Here is a 23638-nt window from a genome sequence, read left to right on the forward strand (position 1 = left end):
GCCAGCTAGGGCGCCTCGATATTAGCGCCGCCTCTCACCGTTCAGCTTGGTGACATCCTTTGACAAGGCCCGCGCCGCAAATCTGCCATATCTTGTCGGAGCTGCTAAAGCGGCCGTGCGTGCATTAGTCAGTGTGGCGCGTTCGTGTTTGCCTGGTGTTTGTTATTTCAACAGTGCTGAATTTCAACTAAATAGAATTTTCGGGCTCGCGACGTGAGATGAGAGGTGCTTGATGATTTTATCACTAAACATACTCCGTCTTGCCCGTTTGCTGCCCACATTTGTGCACCAACTCAACCGAAAAGTGACACCCATGTAATTTTTCACCGTGACCAAGAACATAGCAAAAAAGTCGACATGAACCTCGTCCATCTTAGCCATGATGCCTAAATTCATGTCTTCTTCTGAAACGGCCTCCAGGAAATTTACAGATAAACTAGGCGTTTCCTTTCTCAATCATTTAATCAAGGGGATGAATCTTAATATGTGATTCATAAACAATCCCACGCACTGTGCATCCAAATGATGGACAAATGTTCTCGAGGAGTTCTTGTTGTGGCTCAGGATTTATACTTGCACTGATCGTACCAGCCAGATGTAACGAGGGAGCTGGAATGTGGAAGTAAAACCGCCGCAGCTGTAAACTTGAAACGATGTCTTTTGTTGTTTATGATAAGCGGTATATGCTTCAGCGTTGCTCTGTAAATACTTTCGCGTTTGTGTGCATGCCTTCCTGTGGCTTCAGGCACATTGAACGTGTTGGTGAGCTCCCTTGAACTACATTACAGTTTTCGGGTTGTCTTCCTCAGGTTTTGCTCGAGTGACAGTTATGCGTGGTGACCTTTTCGAAGTTTTTCGCAATTCTGAAAGAAAACCCCTTGCAAACTTACCAGCTACTATCCTTTGAGCCTTTACGTGCCATTGAAGTAATTAAGAATTTAATTAGTCCCTTTTTAAGTAATTCAATGTGTGTTTTGATTTTTTGTGCAATTAATGTGCGCCTATCTGAGTAATCCATCTCAATGACTAGTATTACGTTGTGTGCTATAGGCGATTTTAAACAACTCCGGAAAATTCACAGCATGGCGTAGCTAAAACATTAAGGTCAACAGTTGCGTCCACCTTTTTGAAGGAGAACCGCTAAAACCTTTGGAGTACACCATATGCGTAAACTCTGGGTATGAAAAAAAAATTAGTTTAAGCGAAACCGCGGAAAAAAAGGATTAGTTGTCAGCTTGGCTCGAAACTCATTCTAGTATTGCTGTACAGTGAGCCTTCAATCTCTGTTTTAAAGGTGAGATGTAAATAAATCCAATGCACGCAATTGTACAAACGGTGAAAATGTGAAATTTTTACGCTGTCAGCGCGCACAGATCCTTAATTCCCGCTGTCAGTCCTACTGCGCCTCTATGTCTTCCGACACAATATGGCGGCCCAAACAGACGTGTACCCACCCTGTATGGAGAAGATTGGCGTCAAGGAGCACCGTAGTACCAGGCGCACATCAACGTTACCTTTGCTGCGGTGCGCAAATACCGACTATTGTTCGTCGCTGCGGCGTGTCAGTTAAGGAGAGACGGTGGATTGCAGAGCGGGAGAAAGGACACCTCCTCTCCCAGGTTTTCCTCTCGCCAACGGAGGCTATAGAAAGGCGCTGACTGCGGAGCTCGGGTTTTTCGCTAATGTGCTTGAATATGTTCGTCACGGGTGCACTGCTGTTCCTCGCGGCTGGGCTACTGGCAGCGCTTCTCATGTGAGTGGATGGAAAGCTGGCGGGTGTACTTGCCTAGCAGGAACGCTCGGATGTCGAGCGGGCGAGAATTAAAATTTAGGTGCCGTATTCAGTGTTTATTATTGTCAAGCGAAACAGCGCATGTAAGTATGCAGTAGTATTGCGCTCTGGTGTACGAGTGCAACACGGGATCTTGCGGCACGAGGGCCTTCGAGACGTCATTGCGGCATTACAGGAGCGTTATAGCATAAATGTGAAAACACCTAAAGCAAAGTCATGATTTCGGCGAGTTGGCCCATCTTGAATGTGAGCTGAAGCAGTGCGCCCTTTGCAAATGCCTGTCAAGGCAGATGGTTCTTGTTTATTTTTTTTTGACAGATTATAATAATTGCCTGGTGCTTCTTCGAATAAAGGTTTATTGGGAGTAAGGGCTAGTAGGAATCGGTTGGCGCCGGACAAGGGTAATTGGAGATCGCAGGGAGAGGCCTACGTCCTGAAGTGGACTTAAAGTAGGCTGATGATGATGATGAGGATGTTAGCCCTGTTGTGTTTGTTTTTTGGTATTTCTTGTCCCACTACTTTTGCGCGACTCCAATTTACATTCAACCTAGGAGTTTTAGAAGATGTATACCATCAGCTTTTGCCGTAGCAGCAGACGTGGGTATCAATGCTTTGATGAAAAAAAAATGACTGGACATTTTAGTAAGGCTTTAAATGATGCAATTTTCTAACTTCGTAGCCCCGAAAAAAGGAAGGAATGAACGCCTTGCACCGTATTTCAGGAGGTATGCTCTCAGTGGGACGGTTTATCTGCTTTACGCCTACAATATTGTCGTCGGTAACGTTAGTTTAGGATGCCGTTAAGGAAGCCTAATACACCATATATGGCTTGAGGAAGTAAAGATAACGTGTCTATCAATTAATTGAGACAAGCATGCACGCCTGTGCGCTGTCGCACGCTCGTGAATATATTATACGTGTACGTACACTTGCTACTACAAGACACGCAGTACTCCCTTGGACAAGCGCAAATACTCTCCGCTTGTCTACACGGCGGGCGAGCCTTTTACGTACGTTCTTGTGACCTCGAATGTGTCGTAGGCATTAACCTTGACAATAACCTCTCTACAAGCTTATTTATCAAAGTATAAAGCACAGGGAAAAGAATGCTGTCGTTCCCCTGGTACAGATAAAGAGAGCGCAACAATATATTGATTTGACAAGCGTATGCGGAGACGCGAACGAGGGTGATATGAGAGCCTGTTAGCTGAAAGGAAGTCAAGGCCGGCCAACAAGTCGTGTCTGATAGCAGCGCCAGCGCTTCGAGGTCACTGTCATCATCGTAGTTTTCTTTCTTTCTTTCTTTCTTTCTTTCTTTCTTTCTTTCTTTCTTTCTTTCTTTCTTTCTTTCTTTCTTTCTTTCTTTCTTTCTTTCTTTCTTTCTTTCTTTCTTTCTTTGCACGTACGTACGCACAATAAATTCGAATTAAAAGTATACACAGATAGATTCTGAAGCGATGTACTTAGGGAAGATAGAAACAACGTCGAAAAGAAGACTGGAGGCTTTCCTCACCTTTACTGCAATATTTGTGACCGTAGAATACTCGTTTCTTTTGTTTTTTGATAACTTAAGTTGTCGGGAAGAATTGTAACCAGGTAATCGGAGAGAGAACTGAAGCTGAACGGATATGAAATGTATCGCGCTATGAGAAAAATGACTTTAGAGAGAAAGCTTTTGGAGAAAATGAAATGTCAATGCCTGGCGAATTTGTGGCAGAATACGTATTTAAGAAACAACGTGACGTCAATAAACGTTTAGTTGAAAGTAAGTGCTACATGGCCCCGCCTCCCTCTCTCTCTGTTTATTCTTTATTATACGCCCCGTATGTGAAATTGAAGCAAAAAGCTGAGGTGTAATTGAAGGAAGCGTTTGCTCGAAAGGAATATTTTGGTACGCAGGCGCAAGCAATCCCTGTATCCGCAACATTCACGTGCAGAAGCAACAATATAAAGTTTAATTCTACTTCAACTTATTTTATATGCAATCTACTTTATCTTGTTATTAAAATATTGTGTGAATGATAGAAAAGTAAGCGCGCTTCCAAAACAATATAGGGGATTGCCGCGACCACTGAGAAAAAGAAGCATTTATATTAGTACTTAAAAAGAAATTTCAAGCAAGGTATATGCAAGCCATAGGAGCAGTATTTCAGTAACGATCATTTATGCAAAAAGAAAATGATACGCACATGTATGAATCACATTAACAAAATTAAGCAGAAATCACCGTATCCTTGAAATAAAATTCCTTTAATCAAAATTTTGGAACTTTTGAAGCCTAAAAAATTCGCAGCTTTATTAGCAACACTAGGCACTTAATTGTATTCAATATACTACCATAAATACGTATGGCTAATGCGTGACATTGTTTTATTTGGTGTGCTGTGGCGGTATTGAGCACATTGATGATTGAATATGAAGTACTGCTTATTATAATTATGTTTTTTTTGTCTGGAGAAGCATACTGGGATAATAGGTTTGGTTTGCTCTCTGTGTGGAGTTTTTCAAGAATAGCAGACGTCTACTGTCAAATGTTGATTCCCCGATTACTTGTATCGTTTTGAAAGCCCTCTAGCCAATCCAAGATAAGTTCACTGTCGTTTTTTACCGGTGATCGTCGTGTAATTATCGATGACTTCAAGAATAGGAAATGCACTTGAGTTGTCTTTCTTTCTATTTCTAGATGGCGCTGGTGGCATTTCTCTTACTTCGAGAGAATTGGCATCCCAGGACCGAAGCCTAGCCTAATCTGGGGAAATATCCGGGAGTACCACTCAATGGTAAGATTTACGTGTATTTATACGGTGTTCATTCAATGATTCTCTTTAGGCCCACATTTAAGCCGTTTGTCTAGGAACTTGCTGCTACAATTTGGGAGCATTGCGATTCAAGCTTTTATCAGCTGCAAACGGTGTCCAAGAGGCTTATCATCGAGGTTCAGCAGCTTTTACATTCAAAAGCAGCAAGAAAATGAACAAATGCGTTAGAGGGACGTTTCAGCCGTTGCCACATTTTTTTTCCAACACTAAACGTCTAGCGCACCGCCCTGAACATAGGAAAGGGTTGCACTGAATTGAATTAGCAGAGCAATCAAGCAACGACCGGTGCTGAGCAAGCGTGAAAAAAAATCAAAGACTTCGTTTTTTTCTCTTGCAGTATAAAAAAAACTGCCTTATTTAGCACGAAATTATAGTTTGTAGAAGCACTGATAGAAAGCAGGCTGGTACTGCGAAGGGAGGCCACGTTCTTAAATATATTTATTAGTTAGAACTCTTATTCATTGACGTGACGCTCTCGCTAATAATATTTTCGCCGGTTCGGCACACGCAGAGTAAATACTATCCTAGGGCGACTGCAAGTTGATCGCCAAAGGCCGTAAAAACGATTTTATTTTGCTTAAGTCATAAAAGGTGTTGACATTCGTATGACCGTAAACGAGTTGCCAGCCCTAAACTGCTTTTAGAGTCTATGCTCTGTTCCTTCAGCAGCTGTCTCATGCATTATTCTACCTATATTCCGACAGGAGATTTACAAAGTGATAGGAAAATGGCTTGACCAGTACGGCGATATATATGGGTAAGTTTTTTCTGAAGATATCCTCGACCAACTAACTGTTTTCACGCTACACTCAAGGCATATTTCTTAGCTTTGTGCAAGTGATGTAGCACCTCAAAGCGGCTTGGCACGAATGCAATTTGACTACGCAGGTTCTACAATGGCGACGTTCCTTTTGTTGTGACCAGGGACATAAACTTCGTAGAGCACGTCTTTGTTCGCAACTTTCAGAACTTCGTCGATCGCGGTGTGAGTATTCTGTAATGACGCTTTTCCTAATGTCTGGCTACTGCGCTATTGGTGAGGTGCCATATCGGTGGATGCGCATGATATTTCAATTTGCAGTTTAATATGATTAAAGGGGTACCAACTTGAATGGTGCCGAAGTATTTTGAAAACTAGATCTTATTTACTGTAAAGCAAAATCTAGACATCCAATATTAACCCCTTCGTTATTGTTACTTTTCTTTTGTTTCTGTATCAGCTTGTTTTTCTTCGTGTACCAAATCGTTTATTCGTGTTGTACATTGTATAGTCGCGTTTAATATCAATCGCGATACAGTGCCCGTGAGTGAAGGGGCCCCAAGACCAAAGACTAAGACCATCCATTGAAATTCATAGTAACACAGTGCAGGCTTCAATGGACGCGAACAGAGAAGAATTGGACACGCACATACACCGCACTGTGTGTGTGTCAAAATGTTCTCCCCTCGTCAAGTTGGGCTACACTGTGTTATCACGAGCCATAAGACTGGTCGCAAGCGCAAACATACAAAACATTGCAGATCTGGGCCCCATTCTGATTACTGGTATTTGTGAAATAATTTGTTTTTGTATGTGAGCGCCTCTGTGTAGTCCTGGGGTGACTTTAACCTCGGGCGCCGTGTTGCAGCTAATATTGCACGACTGGCTGCATTGGGTTTATGCTGCATAAAGTCTACGAGGGCTCATGTTGACTGCCGTACGTTACCTTGGATCGACTGATATTGGGAGCGAAGACTAGCGTGTGGTTAATTTCTCTGCGTTGCCTCTCTTGTTCTCCCTTGATTTATTGATGACATTGCAGGTGTGTAAAATTATTTCATTGATGTGGCATGTTTTTAACGTATTTATGTTATGTGGGAAGGACGAACTGGCGTTGCTTCAAGGTAAATATTTGGCAACATGCAGTTCACCTTCAGTAAAGCTGATTGAAAGAGAACTGAAAACACGCCCCTTCCCATAAACAATGTCCTCGACATGGACGAGTGGCATAACAAAAATTTCGAGTGAGTGTACTCTATTTTAACAATAAAAAGCTGCAACAACTGCCGCAGTCACTGTTAACGTCTGGTTCCAGAGCGGTCATGAACCGATATTCATTCATTCATTCATTCATTCATTCATTCAAACAACTTTAATCAGTGCCCTGCGATTTCGTAGGGTCGGCCTGGACCCCGCCTAGGTTTCTGCCAAGGGTTGTTGGCCCTTGGCGGCTTCCTCGGCTCGCTGTGCAGCCCAGAGTTGGTGCTGCAGGCCTAAGCTGAGCAACGCAGACTCCCAGCGCGCGTGGAGGCTGTCGCTGTTTGAGATTGCATCACCGTTATCCTGTATTAGAGCCGGATATTCCCATAGGATATGCTCCAGGTTGGCTTTAGAGTCGCTATGTCTGCCCTTGTTCGTCGTGTAGAAATCTGGGTGTGTTAGGTGCATAATAACTGGACTCGGATAGGATCTGGTCTGTAACTGCTGCCATTCTACAGATTGGTTTTTGCTTAATATTGGGTGCGGCGGCAGCAATGTACGTCTCTGCAATCTATGGTGTTGTGTAATTTCGTGAAATCTGGTCATTCGATCTTCCCACTCCCTTCAAGGGGAGTATGGTAGCGTGATTCAAAGACGGGACTCTTGTCCCGTCTTTGAATCGCGCTACCATACTCCCCTTGAAGATGCGTTACCAACAAGCCCACATTGCAACCCTCGTGTTCCCACTCCCACTTATCTGTAGTCTGTGAGGCAGGGCTAACCGAGGCTCGGTCCGTAAGCTCTCGAGTCACGCGGTGCGCCGCCTCATTGCTACCGTCAGGTAGTGTGTGAGCGGGTGTCCAGAGGAGATCGACACTTTTGTTGCCGAGGTTATTAGCTAATTTTAGGAGTCGTAGTGCCTCTGGGGAGATTCGACCGTTGGTGAAGTTTCGTATGGCTGTCTGGGAATCACTGTTGCTTATGCTCGCTTGTGTGTGTGCTATGGCTAGCGCAAAAGCTATTTCCTCTGCGGTTTTAGCATGTAGCGTGTTGACTGTAGCGCTCGTCGGGCATTTTCCCTCATAATTTATCACCGCTGCTGTGTAGGGGTGCTTGTGTCTGTATCTAGCTGCGTCTACAAATGTGGCGTCCTTGCTGTTACCGAATTTCTTCTGTGCATTGCATGCTCTGCTTTCCCGCCTACCCTGATGGTGGGTAAGATGCATATTCTTGGGTATTGGACGGATGGTTATCATGTCTTTGATGTGCCTGGGCATATCACCTTTGATGCCATGTCTACCTTTGGGGTTTTCAAACTTGTATCCCTATGCCGTGTGTTAAGCATTGAAATCCCCCCCAATCACTAAGGATCTGCCTTCTGTGATAGTGAGAGTCTTGCGGAATAGTAATCGGAAATTGGGACACTTGTTTCTTGGGTTACTACAAAAATTAAAGAGAAATAGACTTTGATTGTTTTTTCTGGTAGGTTTTAACTCGAATAATATATTGTCTACATCCGTAATGCCTGTATCATGCTGAACGATCGTGCAGGCACGTTTTACTAGAGTGCTGACAGCTCTTGTCTCCTCGTCGGAATTACAGAATAATCTATACCAGGATAATTTGGCCTTACAGTGTGGCTCCTCTAGCATTATGACATCAGGATGTTCCTTATTAATTGTGTTGACTTTTTTACACAACCTCTTGCCTTGAAAATCTTATGCCATAACAGTATGTGTAAGTTATGTTTTACAGAGACAGGAAGGAACAGTTAGGAAAAGTTACGAAACGTGTACCGAGAGAAAAGCGCAGTCGAGGACTGCAGAGAATAGCTGGTCTAACAAAATTAGCAAATTTTCTGGCATGAGATGGGGGTCAGCTGGTGCAAGACAGGCGTGATTCGAGATAGCTGCATGGCTGTTGTCCTGGAGTGAACAAAGGTAAGTTGGTAAGGATGACAATTACGACGACGTCGACTACGACGATCATGATGATGGAGATGACTGGGAAGGCTACTTCAGGATTTACTAGGGCGCTTCGTGGGTGCTGTTTAACAAGCTGAAGATATCCAATCAGTCATAATGCAGCAGCGGCAAGTAGTGGTCATATATGCTACCCTGGTTGGGTAATGCGTTCAGATAAAACGTTTTGTTCGGTAATTACAGAGGTGTAACGAATGTTCTCGTTTTTACAGAACACAATGGTGACCGACAAAAATCACCCTGTGTTGAAGAACTCCATCTTGCACACCGGCGGCCACCCGTGGAAAAGTATCCGGTCATGTGTTGCGCAGGGCTTCAGTAGCAGCAAGCTGAAACAGGTGCCCCGTCAAGTTTTCTGTAAACATTTTCGCTAGGTACACAGATGTGTTTTCACAGACAGACATGTTACCTTGTGTGCCTCATTTATACTGTCACAGATATTTAAAACAGCAACACTTAAGAGCTATCTCTTGTCAGTCAAATTTTCATTGGAATTTCATGAAACTTTGATAGATCTGTGGCTATGGCATTGCGCTGCTGAGCGCGAGGTCCGGGTGCCATCTCGGCAGCGGCAGCTGCATTGTAACGGAGGAAGAATGCAAAAACACTCTTTTGCCGTGCATTGTATGCAGGTTAAGGAGACCCAGGTGGTAGCAAAAAGAATCGGGAATCCTCCGCTATGGAATGCCTCACAATAAAAACACAGTTTGGCACGTAAAATCCTAGAAAAGTTAATTTTTATGAGCTATGTGCTGACCTCTTCGAGCATCCATGAAGTCTGCTCCCATCGGAATGCAGCTGCCACAGCCGAGATTGAAGCTGCAATCGGAATCGAAACTGCGACCACGAACTCTGCAGTGCGATCCCATAGGCACTGAGCTACCGAGGCTAGTTGTTGATAACAGAGAAATATTAAGTCGATTGGGAATTTAATCTACCTGAAGAAAGGATCCTTGGTATTCATCTCGTACGTACGGTTCATGTGCCTCTCATAGATACATCTCTGGATTTGGCGAAGCTTCAAGATGAGCGGAAGCTAGTAAGGGGCAATTTGTCAAACGTTGATTCAACTCATTTCCCTAAATTCTAACCCACGGTAAAAATAAGGGCGAACCTGATGAACGAACGATGAAGGAAGGAAGGAAAAAGTGGAGAAGGAAAGGTAGGGAGGTTAACCAGTTTGGCTTAACCGGTTTGCTACTCTACACATGGGAGAGGGATGGGGGAGATTAAAGATGGGGAAGGGGGAGAGGGAGGGAGAGCACATAGCACAGCACACACACATCGTCCGTTGGAGTCCATCAATCTGGCATGGTACGCGACGTCACTCTCACAGCCGCTTGTCCAATCCCGTCTCTTTCAAAAACCGAAGTAGTCCCTTTGTCGCCTTCATCTGCGATATCTTCTGTCGGCGGCATGTGAAAATCGTGTCGAGGGACTATGGTCTACTGTCAAGGCGCGCTAGAACAGATGCCAGGGACTGTCGCTGAACATTATATTCAGGACGAATGACGAAGCCATTTCAGTAAACAGGTAATGTGGTCCTGAGGTATTTCTCTGAAGACAAAGGGTCTATGCTAGATTGTGCGAGGTGTCGTTGATGCTATATGGCAACCATATATGGTAACCATTGCTTTCGTTATCAACGCACGTGGCTGTGAGTCACTGACCATGTGCCTTTTGCCTGCTCTTCAGCAAAGCACTGCACTAGAGGTGTGCGCTGGGTGAAATATAGGGTGGTAAGTTAAACTAATCGAAATAAAAATCGGGGCAAATTTTTAAAGCAAACATGACAAAACTATGAACTTACGAGAATGTATAGAGTCGCGTGGCGATGTCACTTGCAACAGCCTTGTCCGTGGTCGACGGGGCTGACATGTGAAAGAGCAGTTTAATAAATACCACTAATTGAAGCTGCGTTTAAGTATGGAACCTACCCTGTGTCTGTGCAGCCGTACATTCTTGGGGCCCCTTCAACCACGGGCACCTGTGTTGCAGGTCATATTGCATGTAGGGGATTACAGCGTATACCAGTATATTTAGTATAGAGGCTTTAGTTATAGGATAGCTGCTCCACGTAGTCTATTTTCGTCTCAGAAGCTACAGAAGAACCGCAACCAAGATATTTCTTGTTAGGTGTCGTGCATAGAAATACCGGATGTTTCACATATGTTGAATCAAGATTTAAAACATGGTACGTCTTAAGGGATTGTCATTTGTCGTCGTGATTTACTCACAGTGTTTTTTTTGAAGTGCTATAATACTTAACAAAGTTTATTAGGCAAGGTTTTGAAAATCAGTTTTAGACCAAATGTGTGAACAAAAATTTGTGGACGAGAATCAGAAATCGACAATGAAGTTGTTTCCATGACGGATTTTTTAGGTGTTCGCCTTACCGGGCTCTTAAGAAAACTGAGCAATATGAAAAAAAAACGCATCTTCAGATTTGTGCGTTCGGTTTTCAGTACTTTCAACCTCGTTTCCAAAGAACGAAGTACGCATGACCGCATTAAGAGAAAAGAAATCATTACGCTTCCAGGCCCTGTCAGCACTGGCCTATCGTTTCTCATTACTACGATCGCGACGAGGGCTAGTTGATTCATTTATAGAACTGAGTTTGAACAGTGCGAATAAAACAAGGAGACGAAGAAACGAATAGTCTGAGTTTCATAAATGCAATCAATACAAGATCGGCTAGACAATACATGTTAGGAATGTACATAGGAGCATTCTGGTACAATGAAAGACTAAATAAATGAATGAAACCTTTATTTGAAGCAGTGACTTGTCAGTCGAGGTGGGAGGGTCCCTTATTCCAGGAACCCTCTGGCTTGGATCGCCCTCCGGGCCCGGGCGACGAGTGCGCGCTGGTCGACCAGGTCCGGCTTGAATATCGCAGCCTCCAACGTTTCACGCTGAAACGTGGGAGGCTGCGATCTCCAATGAAAGAAAGAACAGAAACAGCGCAACGGTTTTGAGCCCGGTGTCAACAGCGCTTGGCTATGGTATTTATTTCTTTGTGTCCTTGTTCTAGTCGTTCTGTTCAACCTGAGCTATAAATATCGCTTGTCATGTTGGGCCATGACAGGTTTCTGAATTCACAACTACGGACTGACTCATCCTGGCAGGTCACGGTCTACCGCTTCTTTCTACAGTGGAGACGCAGCTTTGCGACTTTGATTTTTTTTCGGAACACAATTGAGAGAGATAAAAAGTAGGCGTGGAGGCCCACTATTTCATGGACTTTTTTCAGAGCCAGCGTAAAAGCTGGAATACGGGAAGAACATCATGGCACGTTTCAGAGCACACGCTAAAGCTTTCCTATTCAAATGCGTGCGCTAAAACAGATATTCCAAATTTTACATCAATAAACTCAGCTAACAATTTAAGTAATCACACCGCAAGGAATATTCTGAGTAACTTTGCATGACTTCGAACGATACTCTGTTTGTCTTAATGGCTTATGCTGTGTCTCCTTCAAGTTCGGTTATCTTTATTACGAAGCCACAAGCAGTGTGCCATTCTAGATAAGTAGTGAACGCACCACATACAGTGCAAGCGTTCTAAACTCTAGATGATGCCACACATTGAAGAAGATGCAAGCATCTTCATCAAGTCTCTTGGGCAGTACGCGGACACTGGAGAAGAGGTGCACATGCTTCGCAAGTTTGAGGAACTCTCCATGGACTACGTAGCCCGAGGAGCATTCGGCATCGACGAACGCTTTCAAGGGAAGCCTGACCACCCGCTCATGGCCGTCGCCAAGGCTACCTTCAGGGGTGTCATGAAGGGACCTTTTCATATGATCGCACGTGAGTTCATCCTTTGCCCTAAGGCAAATATTTGCCCTTCTTCAATTCATTATCTATGACCCAGGTGTTGTGTAGTGTTACTTGGTGCTGTGCTTTGTGCTATTTTATCCTTGACAATACTACATCAACTGGCCTACGCATCTACACTTGTGGAGAAATTCAAAATCACATATATTTATTGCTCAAATAACGGTCTGCAATAGAACATTCTCGAAATCGAAAACCAGTAACTTCACCTTCGACAAAAAAAAAAGAAACGCTATCACAGGGGTGAGTCTAAATGGTCGCGAGGGGGCAGGGCACCCGAAATTTCCTCCCGCCCCTACCATAGCCCCCTCCTAACGCCATAAAGTGACAGTAACTAGAAGCCCAGAAAATCATGCTCAGCGACCTTGCCCCCCCCCCCCCCCCCCCTACCCTCAATTCAATAAAACAGTCTCTTATAGGACGCATCACTTTCCCCATCCTCCCAACAGGGTGGCGAACCAAAGAAAATCCCTGCTTAAACTCATCGTCTTTCCCTTGGCTTGCTCTATCTGTGGCACCGCCCCTCTAATATCATGCTGCAGACACCGAGTTTCCCTGAAGGCTGGTAAATTAACTATTGTGTAGCAAGGATCTCAAAGAAAAGTTTACTAAAAAATTTCACTGAATGAGCTCAGCCATTGTGAACACTCACTGGAACTCAGCTTTTCATAAATGTTTTGTCTTTAGAGAGCACGACCTCATTTGGAAGGCTCATGAAGCCGCTCTACTGGCTTTCGCTTGTCCTTGGAAAATTTTCATTTGAAGACCTGAATGAACAGACAGCTAAGGTGATTCAGCTGAGAAAGAGCGACCCCTCGGTGAGTGCAAAGTTTGTGCCGTTCCCGTATTAGAAATCGCTGCTGTAGATGGAAGGAATAATATTGCCTACTCGTGTGCACCATGTGTACCGGGTAACTACAGCGAGAATTTTAAATTTAACTGATATAGCTCATTAGACGAATGAGACTAACAGCATATTGTTTGCAGTTGTCTTGAGTTACGTAACATAGTTTTTGAAGTGCTTTTACTTAGCTTACTTAGCTTACTTAGCTTACAGAATTCGTATTTGAAGAGTTCTAGAGCGTGCTCAGAAACACCTAATAAAGTGGCTTTCATGACGTTATCTCTCACGCGGTTCTCTTTTTTCCGGGGAGCGGAAGAAAGCCCACGAAATATGTAGAATAATAACCTCACTGAGTCTTGTGGATCTGGGTAGCAGCGCTTTCTATCGTGTTTCAACGAAGGTATTGCCGCACGTCTATGAAAATCCTACGAGTGTGTTTGCATCAAAGAGTTGCCTGCAATAAGTACTAGAGGAAAGACTGGCGGTGTGATCGTCAAGCCATCAAGGGAATGATGGTTCGCGGATGGACTTCAGAAGTTCTTATCGCTTCGTTTATTACGGCTTATATGCCTTGATTGACCTAAACTTCGCGGCAATTTATGTTTTTCTTAAAATACAAGAGGCAAGAAGACTCTGCCAACAAGAATAAATGCTTCGAGTTCCAATGGTGCTGCTTGTGTATGGTACCGTTTTAGATTCCTGCTGTCGCACAGTTTCAATAATGATTATGAATGCGCAAGCACTTTTGGATAATTCACGCTCTTTCTGAGGGCTATCTATATATGTCTGTATGTTCATATCTAACCATTTTCCGATCTACCTGGCTCACTGGGCACTCAGTTATGGAAAGGGTTAGATAATCAGGCTGCTGTGTGGAAGTAACTGGGTTAGAAACCAACCGTCATACGAACTTTGGTCAATGAGTGTGTGGCAATCTGTACATACGTGCCGGTCTTCAACGAACCTCTTTCACGTCGACATAGGTCACTGTAGACGCGGGACTGGGTAGGTGCCCCTGTTCGAATAAAACTCTTTTATGCCTACTTGAAGTACTAAGTATGTACCACTGGGTCAGTGCCAGTCGCCCGTGAACCTGTTGGATGTTAACCTGGGCCACTGGTTACCTGCCAGGAGGTGTGTGCTTGCCTTCAATGGAAGTCTTTGACGCCACCTTGGCTAACTACGTGTATGTGCCCCTGGGAATGTGCAATGACGGAAAAGATCCCTTAAATTTATCCGATGCTTAGGGGAAACGAGTCCACGCAAGAGGCATTCCTCAAGGACAGCAACGCGACGCAGTATTACGCTGTGCCAAAAATGCGCTTCGTGTGTGGCGCTTTTCAATGAACTCCTTTCAGGCCAACGCTTTAGCAAACTGCGCCATGCATTCTATAGGTATTTGCCCCACTTCAGTGAACCTCGGGCCAACGTGAGTCACTGAGGATGTGCCACTGTCTGCGCGGCAAGCGAGAGAACGATTCTCAGCGTTTGCAGGCACCGGTGCGCCACCTTTGTCGTTGGGAGACCACGCGCGGACTTCTCGGCAGCGCCACCAGATGGCGCGACGTGTCCAGAAATAAGCGCGAGAGAGGAGCCCGTTGTGCGGCCGGATGACGTGTTCCTCAGCGTTTGCACGCCCTGGCGCGCCATGCATCTCGGAGGCCACGTGCAGGCTTTGGGGTGTCGGGGCTACATGGCGCCAAATGTTGTTAGGGATGCGTAAAATAGGGATCCCGCTACAGTATACGCCTAATACATAACTCGTTTCGACGGTGAAAGTACATCGTGTCACTATACTGATTCCATACTAACGCATTACCGCCCACACACATCGTGTGATGCGTTCTGCCGCAATTTATTAATTATTTATAATGGAGCACATTGTCGAAAATGATCAATATGCAAAGCCAGAAGGACCAAGTTTATGCAAATACATGTGCTAACCATTATTCCTATGCTAGCTGAGTCACCCTATTTGCAGCTTCATTAAATACTAGCGCCGCATTCCGCTCAATAGTTATAGTCAATTGACTCAATAGTCAATTGTATGAAACTCGATTGTTTGCGTCCGTGTTCAGCGCTGGCTTATCATTAGGTCCGTAGCGGATTTAGACTTTCCCAACCAAGATGGGCAAGTACACTGGACACAGAGCCCAGTAGTTTTCTTTTGCGATTGGCAAGCGGGATTCATTCTTTCGAAACAGGATTGAGAGCGCTGCGGTCCAGATGCGCAAGCACGCACTGGATTTTTAAATATATTTTTCTTTATTTTTCATATTTTGCGGGCCATATTCAACACTCAGGGGAAGAAAACACGTAAATGATAGCGTAATAGCAGGAACAACAACTTTAATACGTATTTCTGAGTACGCTATACAACATTTCAAATACGACCTATGCTCTAAAACACACATGTGAAATTTTGCATGTATATATGTAGCTCATTGGCTAACTCATTGCTTTTCAACAAATAGTTTGAGTAACTCAAGATGACTGTAGACAATATACTGCCGGCATTTGTGTCAAAGGTATATTACTACATATTTAAAGCTTTGTTCTACTTACATGACACGGCCGTCATGTAGTCATATTGCGTCCACTCGCAGGTGACAGCTGATGCGACTAGCAGAATTCCTTGCTGGGTTCATAGTGGAACTAACATGAGGAAACTAGTGCGAAAAGTGAAAGGAAAAAAGGGAAGCCATAGGAGTGTTCTACAAGGGTGTTGTAATAGCGCCATGGCATGTCGATTCCCTTTTTGCTTCCGAATTTTAGCGCTCGATTTCGTCAATACTAATATATGATAGATATCATGATGGCAACATTAGCGAATATTAACGATAGCTTGTGATGCGCTTGGTTCTACTTGCACTCGAGAATGATCTTGTTAGTCTGTCTTAATAATTAATTAGGCCGCTGGATAGCATGATACTTAGCTTGAAGTAAACAATACGTAGCTGTTAATGACTGCATCAATGATACACTATATGTACACTCAGGAGTACCACAAGGGTCGGTGCTCAGTCAAATGATGCATTGCATTCAATCACTGCATGGTGTGATAAATGGGGCATGTAGCTCAATACTTCAAAGAAGGCAAGCATAAGATTTAGTAATGAAGAAGAACCTTTAGAATTTGCTTACACCAATAAAAATACTTATGGTAAAAGAACTAGCCAGGTGAATTATTTGGGCGTTACACTCACTAGTAATTTAAGTTGGGAACCCCATATACATAATATTTGTAGTAATGCACTGAAAAAGCTGGCATTTTTAAAACGAAAACTGCGTCATGCGTCACCTACTGTAAGGTCAACTCCCTTACAAAGCTCTCATTAGGCCAAAATTAGAATATGCATACCTAATCTCTAGTCTGCATCAACAATATTTAATTAAATAAATGAAAGGATGCAGAACTTGACCTTCAGGTTTATCTCTTCTACTTATTTGCGTTTCTCGAGTGTATCAATTCTTCACGATAGGGTAAAGATGAAAAAAACTCGATCTTCGTAGCATGGTATCCAGACTAAACTTTATCTATCAGCCTTACCATGGTCACTTTAAAATACCACGTGAACGTGCCATAAGCGAGCCGCCAAAGCGCGTTTTAGCGAATTGTGAGGCTGCCAAACAGTTATGGTTGCCAAACAGTTAGGCAACCATTTGGTCACCTTACATGCATCGATATTCAATGTTTCCTCATGCTATTTCATTATGGAATAAATTACCACAAGAAGTAGTTAACGCTAATACAACACAATCGTTCATTCATCTTGTGAATGGTTTTTCTTTTGATTATTAGCATCCTGCACACAGGGAAAGAAATTAATTAGTTATCGTCAGTGTGTTGTACCAAAATTAGGTAAAATGCTGAATTGAGCCATCTGTTGTGTGTTAATGGTTTATCACTACTTTATTGTTGAGTTGCGAAGTACAATTATTGTTCCTACTGCGTTTTTATGGCTGGTAATTCTAAATTGCAAAGGCTGATGTCCCTGTACATTTTTTTTTCAATTTCATTGTTCTGCATTTCTAGCCTTGTTTGTTACCATTGATGTAGCCACTCCTGCTTGGGCCTGAACAGGGCCTGCAGTAATTGTAAATAATAAAAAAAGAAAAGAAAATAAATAAATAAATAAATAAATAAATAAATAAATAAATAAATAAATAAATAAATAAATAAATAAATAAATAAATAAAAGCTGCAATTATCAACAGCAAAGCTCATGTGTTGTCGAGCGTCCAGAAGCCTGTGCTTTAATGCACTCGTGACCTGACAATCTATTGAATCATTAAGATCTTAGATCCAATCAGTCCAACATGTGTAATGAGAACTCAAGGAATGCGCCCATAATACAAAAATAAAAAGGAGGCGTCACATCCTTGAGGGAAAGCAGCCAGATCACTGGCGCCAAGCGAAAATTTTCATCGTGGGAAACGATGGGAAACGGGGTTTCATGGGAAACGTGGTTATGCAAATTTTTTTTTCAATTCCGTGACAGCTGCGAAAGCATGACGTCTTGCAAAATCTCCTCGACGCGGAGTACATGGAGGCCGAAGAGGAACGTGGTGATAACAAAGTTGCAAATGGTGACTGCAAATTTGTTTCCCTTTGATAGCCGTTTCTATAGGGCTGCGTAGCTGTTTAAATTGAGGAATATAACTAAGGATGTCCTCACGATAAAATTAAAAATAAAAGCACGCGTACAAATAAATGACACTAGCGTGTTTTCGAATAATATGCAGCATCCTGAATACAAATGGTGCAAAACACAAACTTCCTCAGCTGCTCAGCTAGTTAAACTTAGCATAAGTTATGTAATCTTTGGAAGAGCTTTAATGGAAGAGGTAACAGAATACGGCTGCGCACGAGAAAACACATTTCGCCATATACCAACGCAAATCTTAAAATAAATACTGTTCGTCAAAACAGACTTAAAGGCGTTGTGCATAACACAGAAACGTAATGACCACCATTAAAAAATGGTTGGCCTCTAGAAGGAAACGACGGCTAAGGTGATATTAAAACCCGTATCTTAAGTGGGAGATAGTCGCGAAGCATTTGTCCCTGATAGGAACACAGGACGTTTTCGTGCAAGAAAAATAACCACTTATAAAGATGATTTGCAAACCACCTCTTGTGACAACGGCACTTTTCGGGAACTGAAAATAACCTTTCACTGAAACTACTGCATAGAAATAGCTAAGCACACCTGGAGGACCGAAGCGGAGTATTGGAGCGGCTATCACAAATAGTCACGAATTTCACGGCACCTAACTCCATTAGGGGTCAAGTCATTTGAAGGATGTTAGTGGTTTCTAATAGACAAACCACTGTCATGTGATTCGGTCATCAAAATTATGTAGGAAACAAAGAATCTTAAATTACTATACTGAATGCATATTACTAGCACACTGTAATTCATTATATTCGAATTTTTCCTAATGCTTGAAGACCCTTCCCACCACAAACATTCGCCAAATTCTTCTGACTGTCACAACAGGACTAAATTCATCTGCAGCCTTCGTTGTACTTCAACCAATCAACCCGTTACCTTCAGAAAATGCGTGCCCTATAGTAAGGTTGAGAGGGCTGATGCTATCATGAATTCTCAGCTACGACATAATACCACTGTCTGCTTGCTTAGACATCGAGCACAAGTTGCTTAAAAATAACCATCCAACTACTAAGCAAACATGAAATATAAGGTATCGCGATGTCCGTGCGATTGTCAGCGCTTTCGATGGCGACCGTTATGTGCTTGCGACTCCTAATAGAGTCACTTTTTCATAGTTTGTACTCATCTGTTGTGATTTTCCTTTGTAATGAAGCACCATTAAACAGTCCTGCGGTTGCCACTGTTGCGTGCGCTACGTTACTTTCCTTAAATACACATCTATAAAATTAAGGAGAATGTTCTTATTTTTTTCGATTTATTTATTTACTTATATATACATCACAGGTCACAATCGGTGCATTGCGTGATAAGAGAGGAAGTACAACAAAATTATATAAAGCATAAAGAGGAAAAAAGGAACGTCATTCGTGACTGCAAAAAAATGTTATACATTATTGAACAGAGATCCTTAAAAAAAGTAAGAGTATAAATTCTCTCGCAGTGTTACGACGAACGAGTTAAAAAAATTGTTCTTTCTCTCTTTCAGGAAGTGCCAGAAAGAGGGCTCTGACCACCGAAGAAGTTATAACGAGTGCTGCAGTACTTTTCATTGGCGGGTAAGAACTAAAAGCGCACCTGACGTTATGCGTAAATTAGGAGTATTTGAATTCTGGTTGCCTTTCATGCTAATCACAAGCATGAGAACTTACCTGAACTGATGGGGTCTCAAGACGCAATGAAATTCTGAATATAGAAATAGGGTGATAGGTAGATTAGTCTGTGAAAAAGAATAAGCAACGCAGTTCGTAGAAAGAACGAGCGTCTGATATACACGAACGCAAGCACTTTGACAATAGATGCAGTGCCAAGCAACATTGTGATTCAGCGTAGTTTCTTTGCAGAATATGAATTGCTGTAGTCAATGACGATGCCTTAGATGCAACTAACGTAGCTTGAATAAATGCAGGTTTGAAACTACAGCAACGACTCTGAGTTACGTTGCCTACTGCCTCGCGAAACACCCGGATGTCCAAGAGAAGCTTCGGCGAGAAGTCGTCGATGCCGTCGGTCCCAACGTAAGTGACGCTGGTTTTATAATGAGATGCAGGTCGGGCTCTTCGGTCTTCCTAAAGTTAAGGATCTAATATACTTGTTGCGGACACAGAAATATTGATGTTTTGTTACGTCAGAAAAGATGACCGCTTTATTTTGTAACTCGATTTCATTGTTCACTAAGTGTGAGATCCCTTGTGAATAAATTACTGCTGGGCTGGCTATTCCAATCAGTAAAAGAAGAACAGTCTACCTCTTCAAGTGATTACTAAGTATTCCTGTCTTGTCTTCATAATGATGAGAAACGGTAATGTGAAGCCAATGCTCTATACATGCGGGGACGCAAAAACACATTGTCTATCTCCTCCCGAGCTATTTGCGAAGTGGCGGCAAAGATTTACTACTTTTTAATGGTCAAGTTAAGTAGGAAAGCCTACTTAAAGTGGCATCACTAATGCATGCTTTGAGATTGCTCGCAGACATTCACTGGTTTGCGCTTAATTTGCACAACGAGGATGCTTGGCTCCTCAGTTTTTCTATCCGCCTTATTTACCACTGAAAACGAGGTTCTCAGCACGTACGAACCTAAAAACTCTTCATGACGGCCACCTATTATTCTATGTGAAGGTAAAGGTAATCAAGTTTTGGTTCCAGATTAAGTTTTTAATGACATAGAATGTGTCACCTGCGAAACATTGAATACTGTACGAAATTACTTTATTCTCGTTTTTAGGGCTCCCTGGACTATGAAACAGTCATGAAAAAGTTGAAATACCTGGAACACGTAGTGGATGAAACACTACGACTTTATCCTCCATCAGTATCGTGAGTAGACTCAGTGTGACAAACTGCGAACTCATACAGACAAACTAGGCTTGGTATCAAATTGCGCACTTGTTATCTGCTGAGCAGGACCTGAGACAGAAGCTTGATTAGTTGACTCAACAGCAACCCTCTACAGTTGGTTTGAAAATAAAAAAATGCACACCTACTCACAAAATGGTCAGTTCTCAATAAATGGTCAGGAATCGTGTTATCCGGTTGGCCCTTGCACTAAAAAAAATGGGAATTCTGGAGTTTCACGTGCCAAAACAAAACCACAATCTCATCACAATGCGCGCCGTCACGGAAGACTCCAGAATAAGTTTTCGTCGCCTGCGTTTGATTAACGTGCACACAATGCACGGCACACGGATGTTTTTTCATTCAACCCCGTCGCAATGGGGCCACCGAGCCAGATGTTGAGCCCGCGCCCGCAAGCCGAGGAGCGTGATGCCGTTAGCACTCGGCTTCCGCGGTGGGCGCTGACTCTTGCACAGCTGCTGTAAGTAGAATCGGTGACACAAATGTTTCTTGCACCCGCGAAAATAGCAAACCTCCAGAAGCTCTCCTGCATTTCATTCTGACTCCGTATTCGAAAAGAACTATCAAAATATTTGCTTGATGCGAAATATTCGACTTGACTGAGGATCAATAGGGCAGTAAAAACACGTGGTCCGATTTGACTGAAAGTCGTTTATGATGTACCGGTTTTCTCAAATAGGAAGATTAAATTGATCAGATCTTGTCACTAAAGCAGCGCATCGCTCAGAAGTCAAATATTAATGACTGAATGCAAAGAATTACGCTCCGCGATTTTTTACCCAGTAACGGAGAGCGTGTTACAGTCGTAGCATTGGATAGCGATGCCGTAGACTCCCTAGATGCCCAATGTTGCAACCACAACTCATCTACTGCATGTAACCATAAGCACCTCGGTGAACCATTCCTGCAATTATTCAGCGACACCTGGTTCTTAACCCTAAATTTATTTCCAAGATAAGTGTGGCAAAACTGCGACCTTGCTCTGGTTAATGCATTGGTATCATAATACATTCTCTTCTATTGAATGAATAAGGGTTCACAACGGGTGTAAATGCTCATGTCTCCTTACTTACAAAATAAAGTACGTGTTTACAATTTTAACTGTTGTTCAAGCTGTCAGAGCCTTTATGAAGAATGATTTATGCTGATAACGGAGCTGCAGAATGATTCACCAGCAAGTTACTTTATATAGTGAAAGACTATATAAATGATGACGAGATCACTCGTTTCTCCTGCACAAAGGTACATGATATGAAGCTCTTCTGCATCTGATATCCCATGAAATGTTCGTTTGCAGGGGTGTGGCTCGACAGGCCAAAGAGGATTTCGAATACAACGGCATCAAGTACAAAGCAGGTACAAACGTCATGGCAGCATTGTACCAGATACATAGAGACCAACGATATTTTTCGAACCCTCTGGAGTTTAATCCCGACAGGTGAGTGAACCTGCTACTTACTCTACTGACGCTCCTTGGAACGCAAGCTAAGGGACCGCATTCAATGTATTGACAAATAAAGTACACTGCTCAGGGTATAAAATTCAGAAAAAGTGAAACACAATTAGAAACTTTATTGCTTATTTGAAAAAGAAGCGCATGGTACACTTTACTACTTGAAAGCAACTAAAGCCTTACGGAGAAATTGAAATATTTTGCTACTTCGAAGGAGACACGTTTTAAGCCTATTTGAAATTATAATTGTCAAATGAAACTAAGAAATGTCTTGTGGCTGCTCAGTTCGGAGCCAGGGGGGTTGATAAGAAGGCTGTGTTCCAATATCATTACTCCCTTTAGACGGCTAAATAAATGGTTAATTGGAAAGCAGCCATCTTGACTCTAGCTGTAATTGTGACGAAGCCGGCAAGAAAAACAGCTTCTTGAACAGAGCGTCGAAATAAATAAAAAAAAATAAAAAAAGAAATGAAGAAATTCAAGGACATTCCGCCTTGCGAAGGTGGATGACCAGTGGATCTGTAAACATCGTGGTTGGAAAAGTTTTGGTAAATACTTTATCGCATGGCTCATTGTCACTTAGCGACGACGGTCCCAATGGCTTTGTGGTCGGTATGATAGGCACTGATCGGGGTACTCGGAACTGCAGACACATTCTTTGATAATGTCAAATCGATGCACGCACGCCGCTGGGTGGCCGCTTTACCGGATCGGTGTGGCATCGGAAGTGACCACCGGCGATCGTACTCTCGTCTAAGTTTGCGTCGTTGCGCTTCGTGAGCGAGCTGGTCTTCGGTAGTCGTAACTACGCATGGCCTGCCCATGGTAACTCTTACTCAACACTACCAAACTAGGTCCTTTACAGAGTCCCAACAGAGCCTAGACGAGAACAAGCATTGTTTTCTCCGAGGCAGCCGATGGCAGTTTTCAACATGCTGTTCTGTATTTTGTTTGCGTGAATCCAAAGAATGTAAGCACTCCGCTTCACTTTGCTGAGTTCTTGTAGCGTCTGCCTTACGGGGCTATGAATCATTGTACATGTGCTTTAATCACGATAGCTTTGTGTGCGGATAGAAAAGTTCTATGGCACCCTAGCCATATGCAGATATGAGTCACTAATGATGATAGTTTTTGTGTGCGGTCAAGAACCTTCTATGGTGCCCTAGTTAGGGAGCATGTTACGCTCTTGTAACACGTGAAGACGAAAGCCAGCAGCACATTTGGTAGTGCATTAAGTTATATGATCGGAGGGGTCACACTACTTGCGAGACATAACGAATCGCATTGTGAAGTAAACGTGCTACAAGGCGTTGTCTGCGAGCTTTGGCCTCCTCTCTACATGGCCATCTCGCATCGTCGCGCTACTGTTTTCGCAGTTCGGCTTCTTCGACTCGTTTTCGACCTATAGCTGCAG

The 23638-nt window shown here is 43.1% G+C and overlaps 1 protein-coding gene across 1 annotated transcript in view; it reads left to right on the plus strand.

Moving 5' to 3' along the window:
* Window positions 1-1694: 1694 nt before the first annotated feature.
* LOC139057696 (cytochrome P450 3A14-like) overlaps window positions 1695-23638 on the plus strand; it is a 26555-nt gene continuing 4611 nt past the window's right edge. Inside the window, exons 1-12 of the mRNA XM_070536432.1 lie at window positions 1695-1753; window positions 4476-4572; window positions 5316-5368; window positions 5500-5596; window positions 8766-8891; window positions 12128-12365; window positions 13080-13210; window positions 17739-17826; window positions 19402-19471; window positions 19822-19930; window positions 20641-20732; window positions 22069-22209. Of these exons, the coding sequence (XP_070392533.1) occupies window positions 1695-1753; window positions 4476-4572; window positions 5316-5368; window positions 5500-5596; window positions 8766-8891; window positions 12128-12365; window positions 13080-13210; window positions 17739-17826; window positions 19402-19471; window positions 19822-19930; window positions 20641-20732; window positions 22069-22209 (1301 nt within the window). The remainder of the gene's footprint in view (window positions 1754-4475; window positions 4573-5315; window positions 5369-5499; window positions 5597-8765; window positions 8892-12127; window positions 12366-13079; window positions 13211-17738; window positions 17827-19401; window positions 19472-19821; window positions 19931-20640; window positions 20733-22068; window positions 22210-23638) is intronic.

This window comes from Dermacentor albipictus, chromosome 3 (assembly GCF_038994185.2).
Source record: "Dermacentor albipictus isolate Rhodes 1998 colony chromosome 3, USDA_Dalb.pri_finalv2, whole genome shotgun sequence".
NCBI lineage: Eukaryota > Metazoa > Arthropoda > Arachnida > Ixodida > Ixodidae > Dermacentor > Dermacentor albipictus.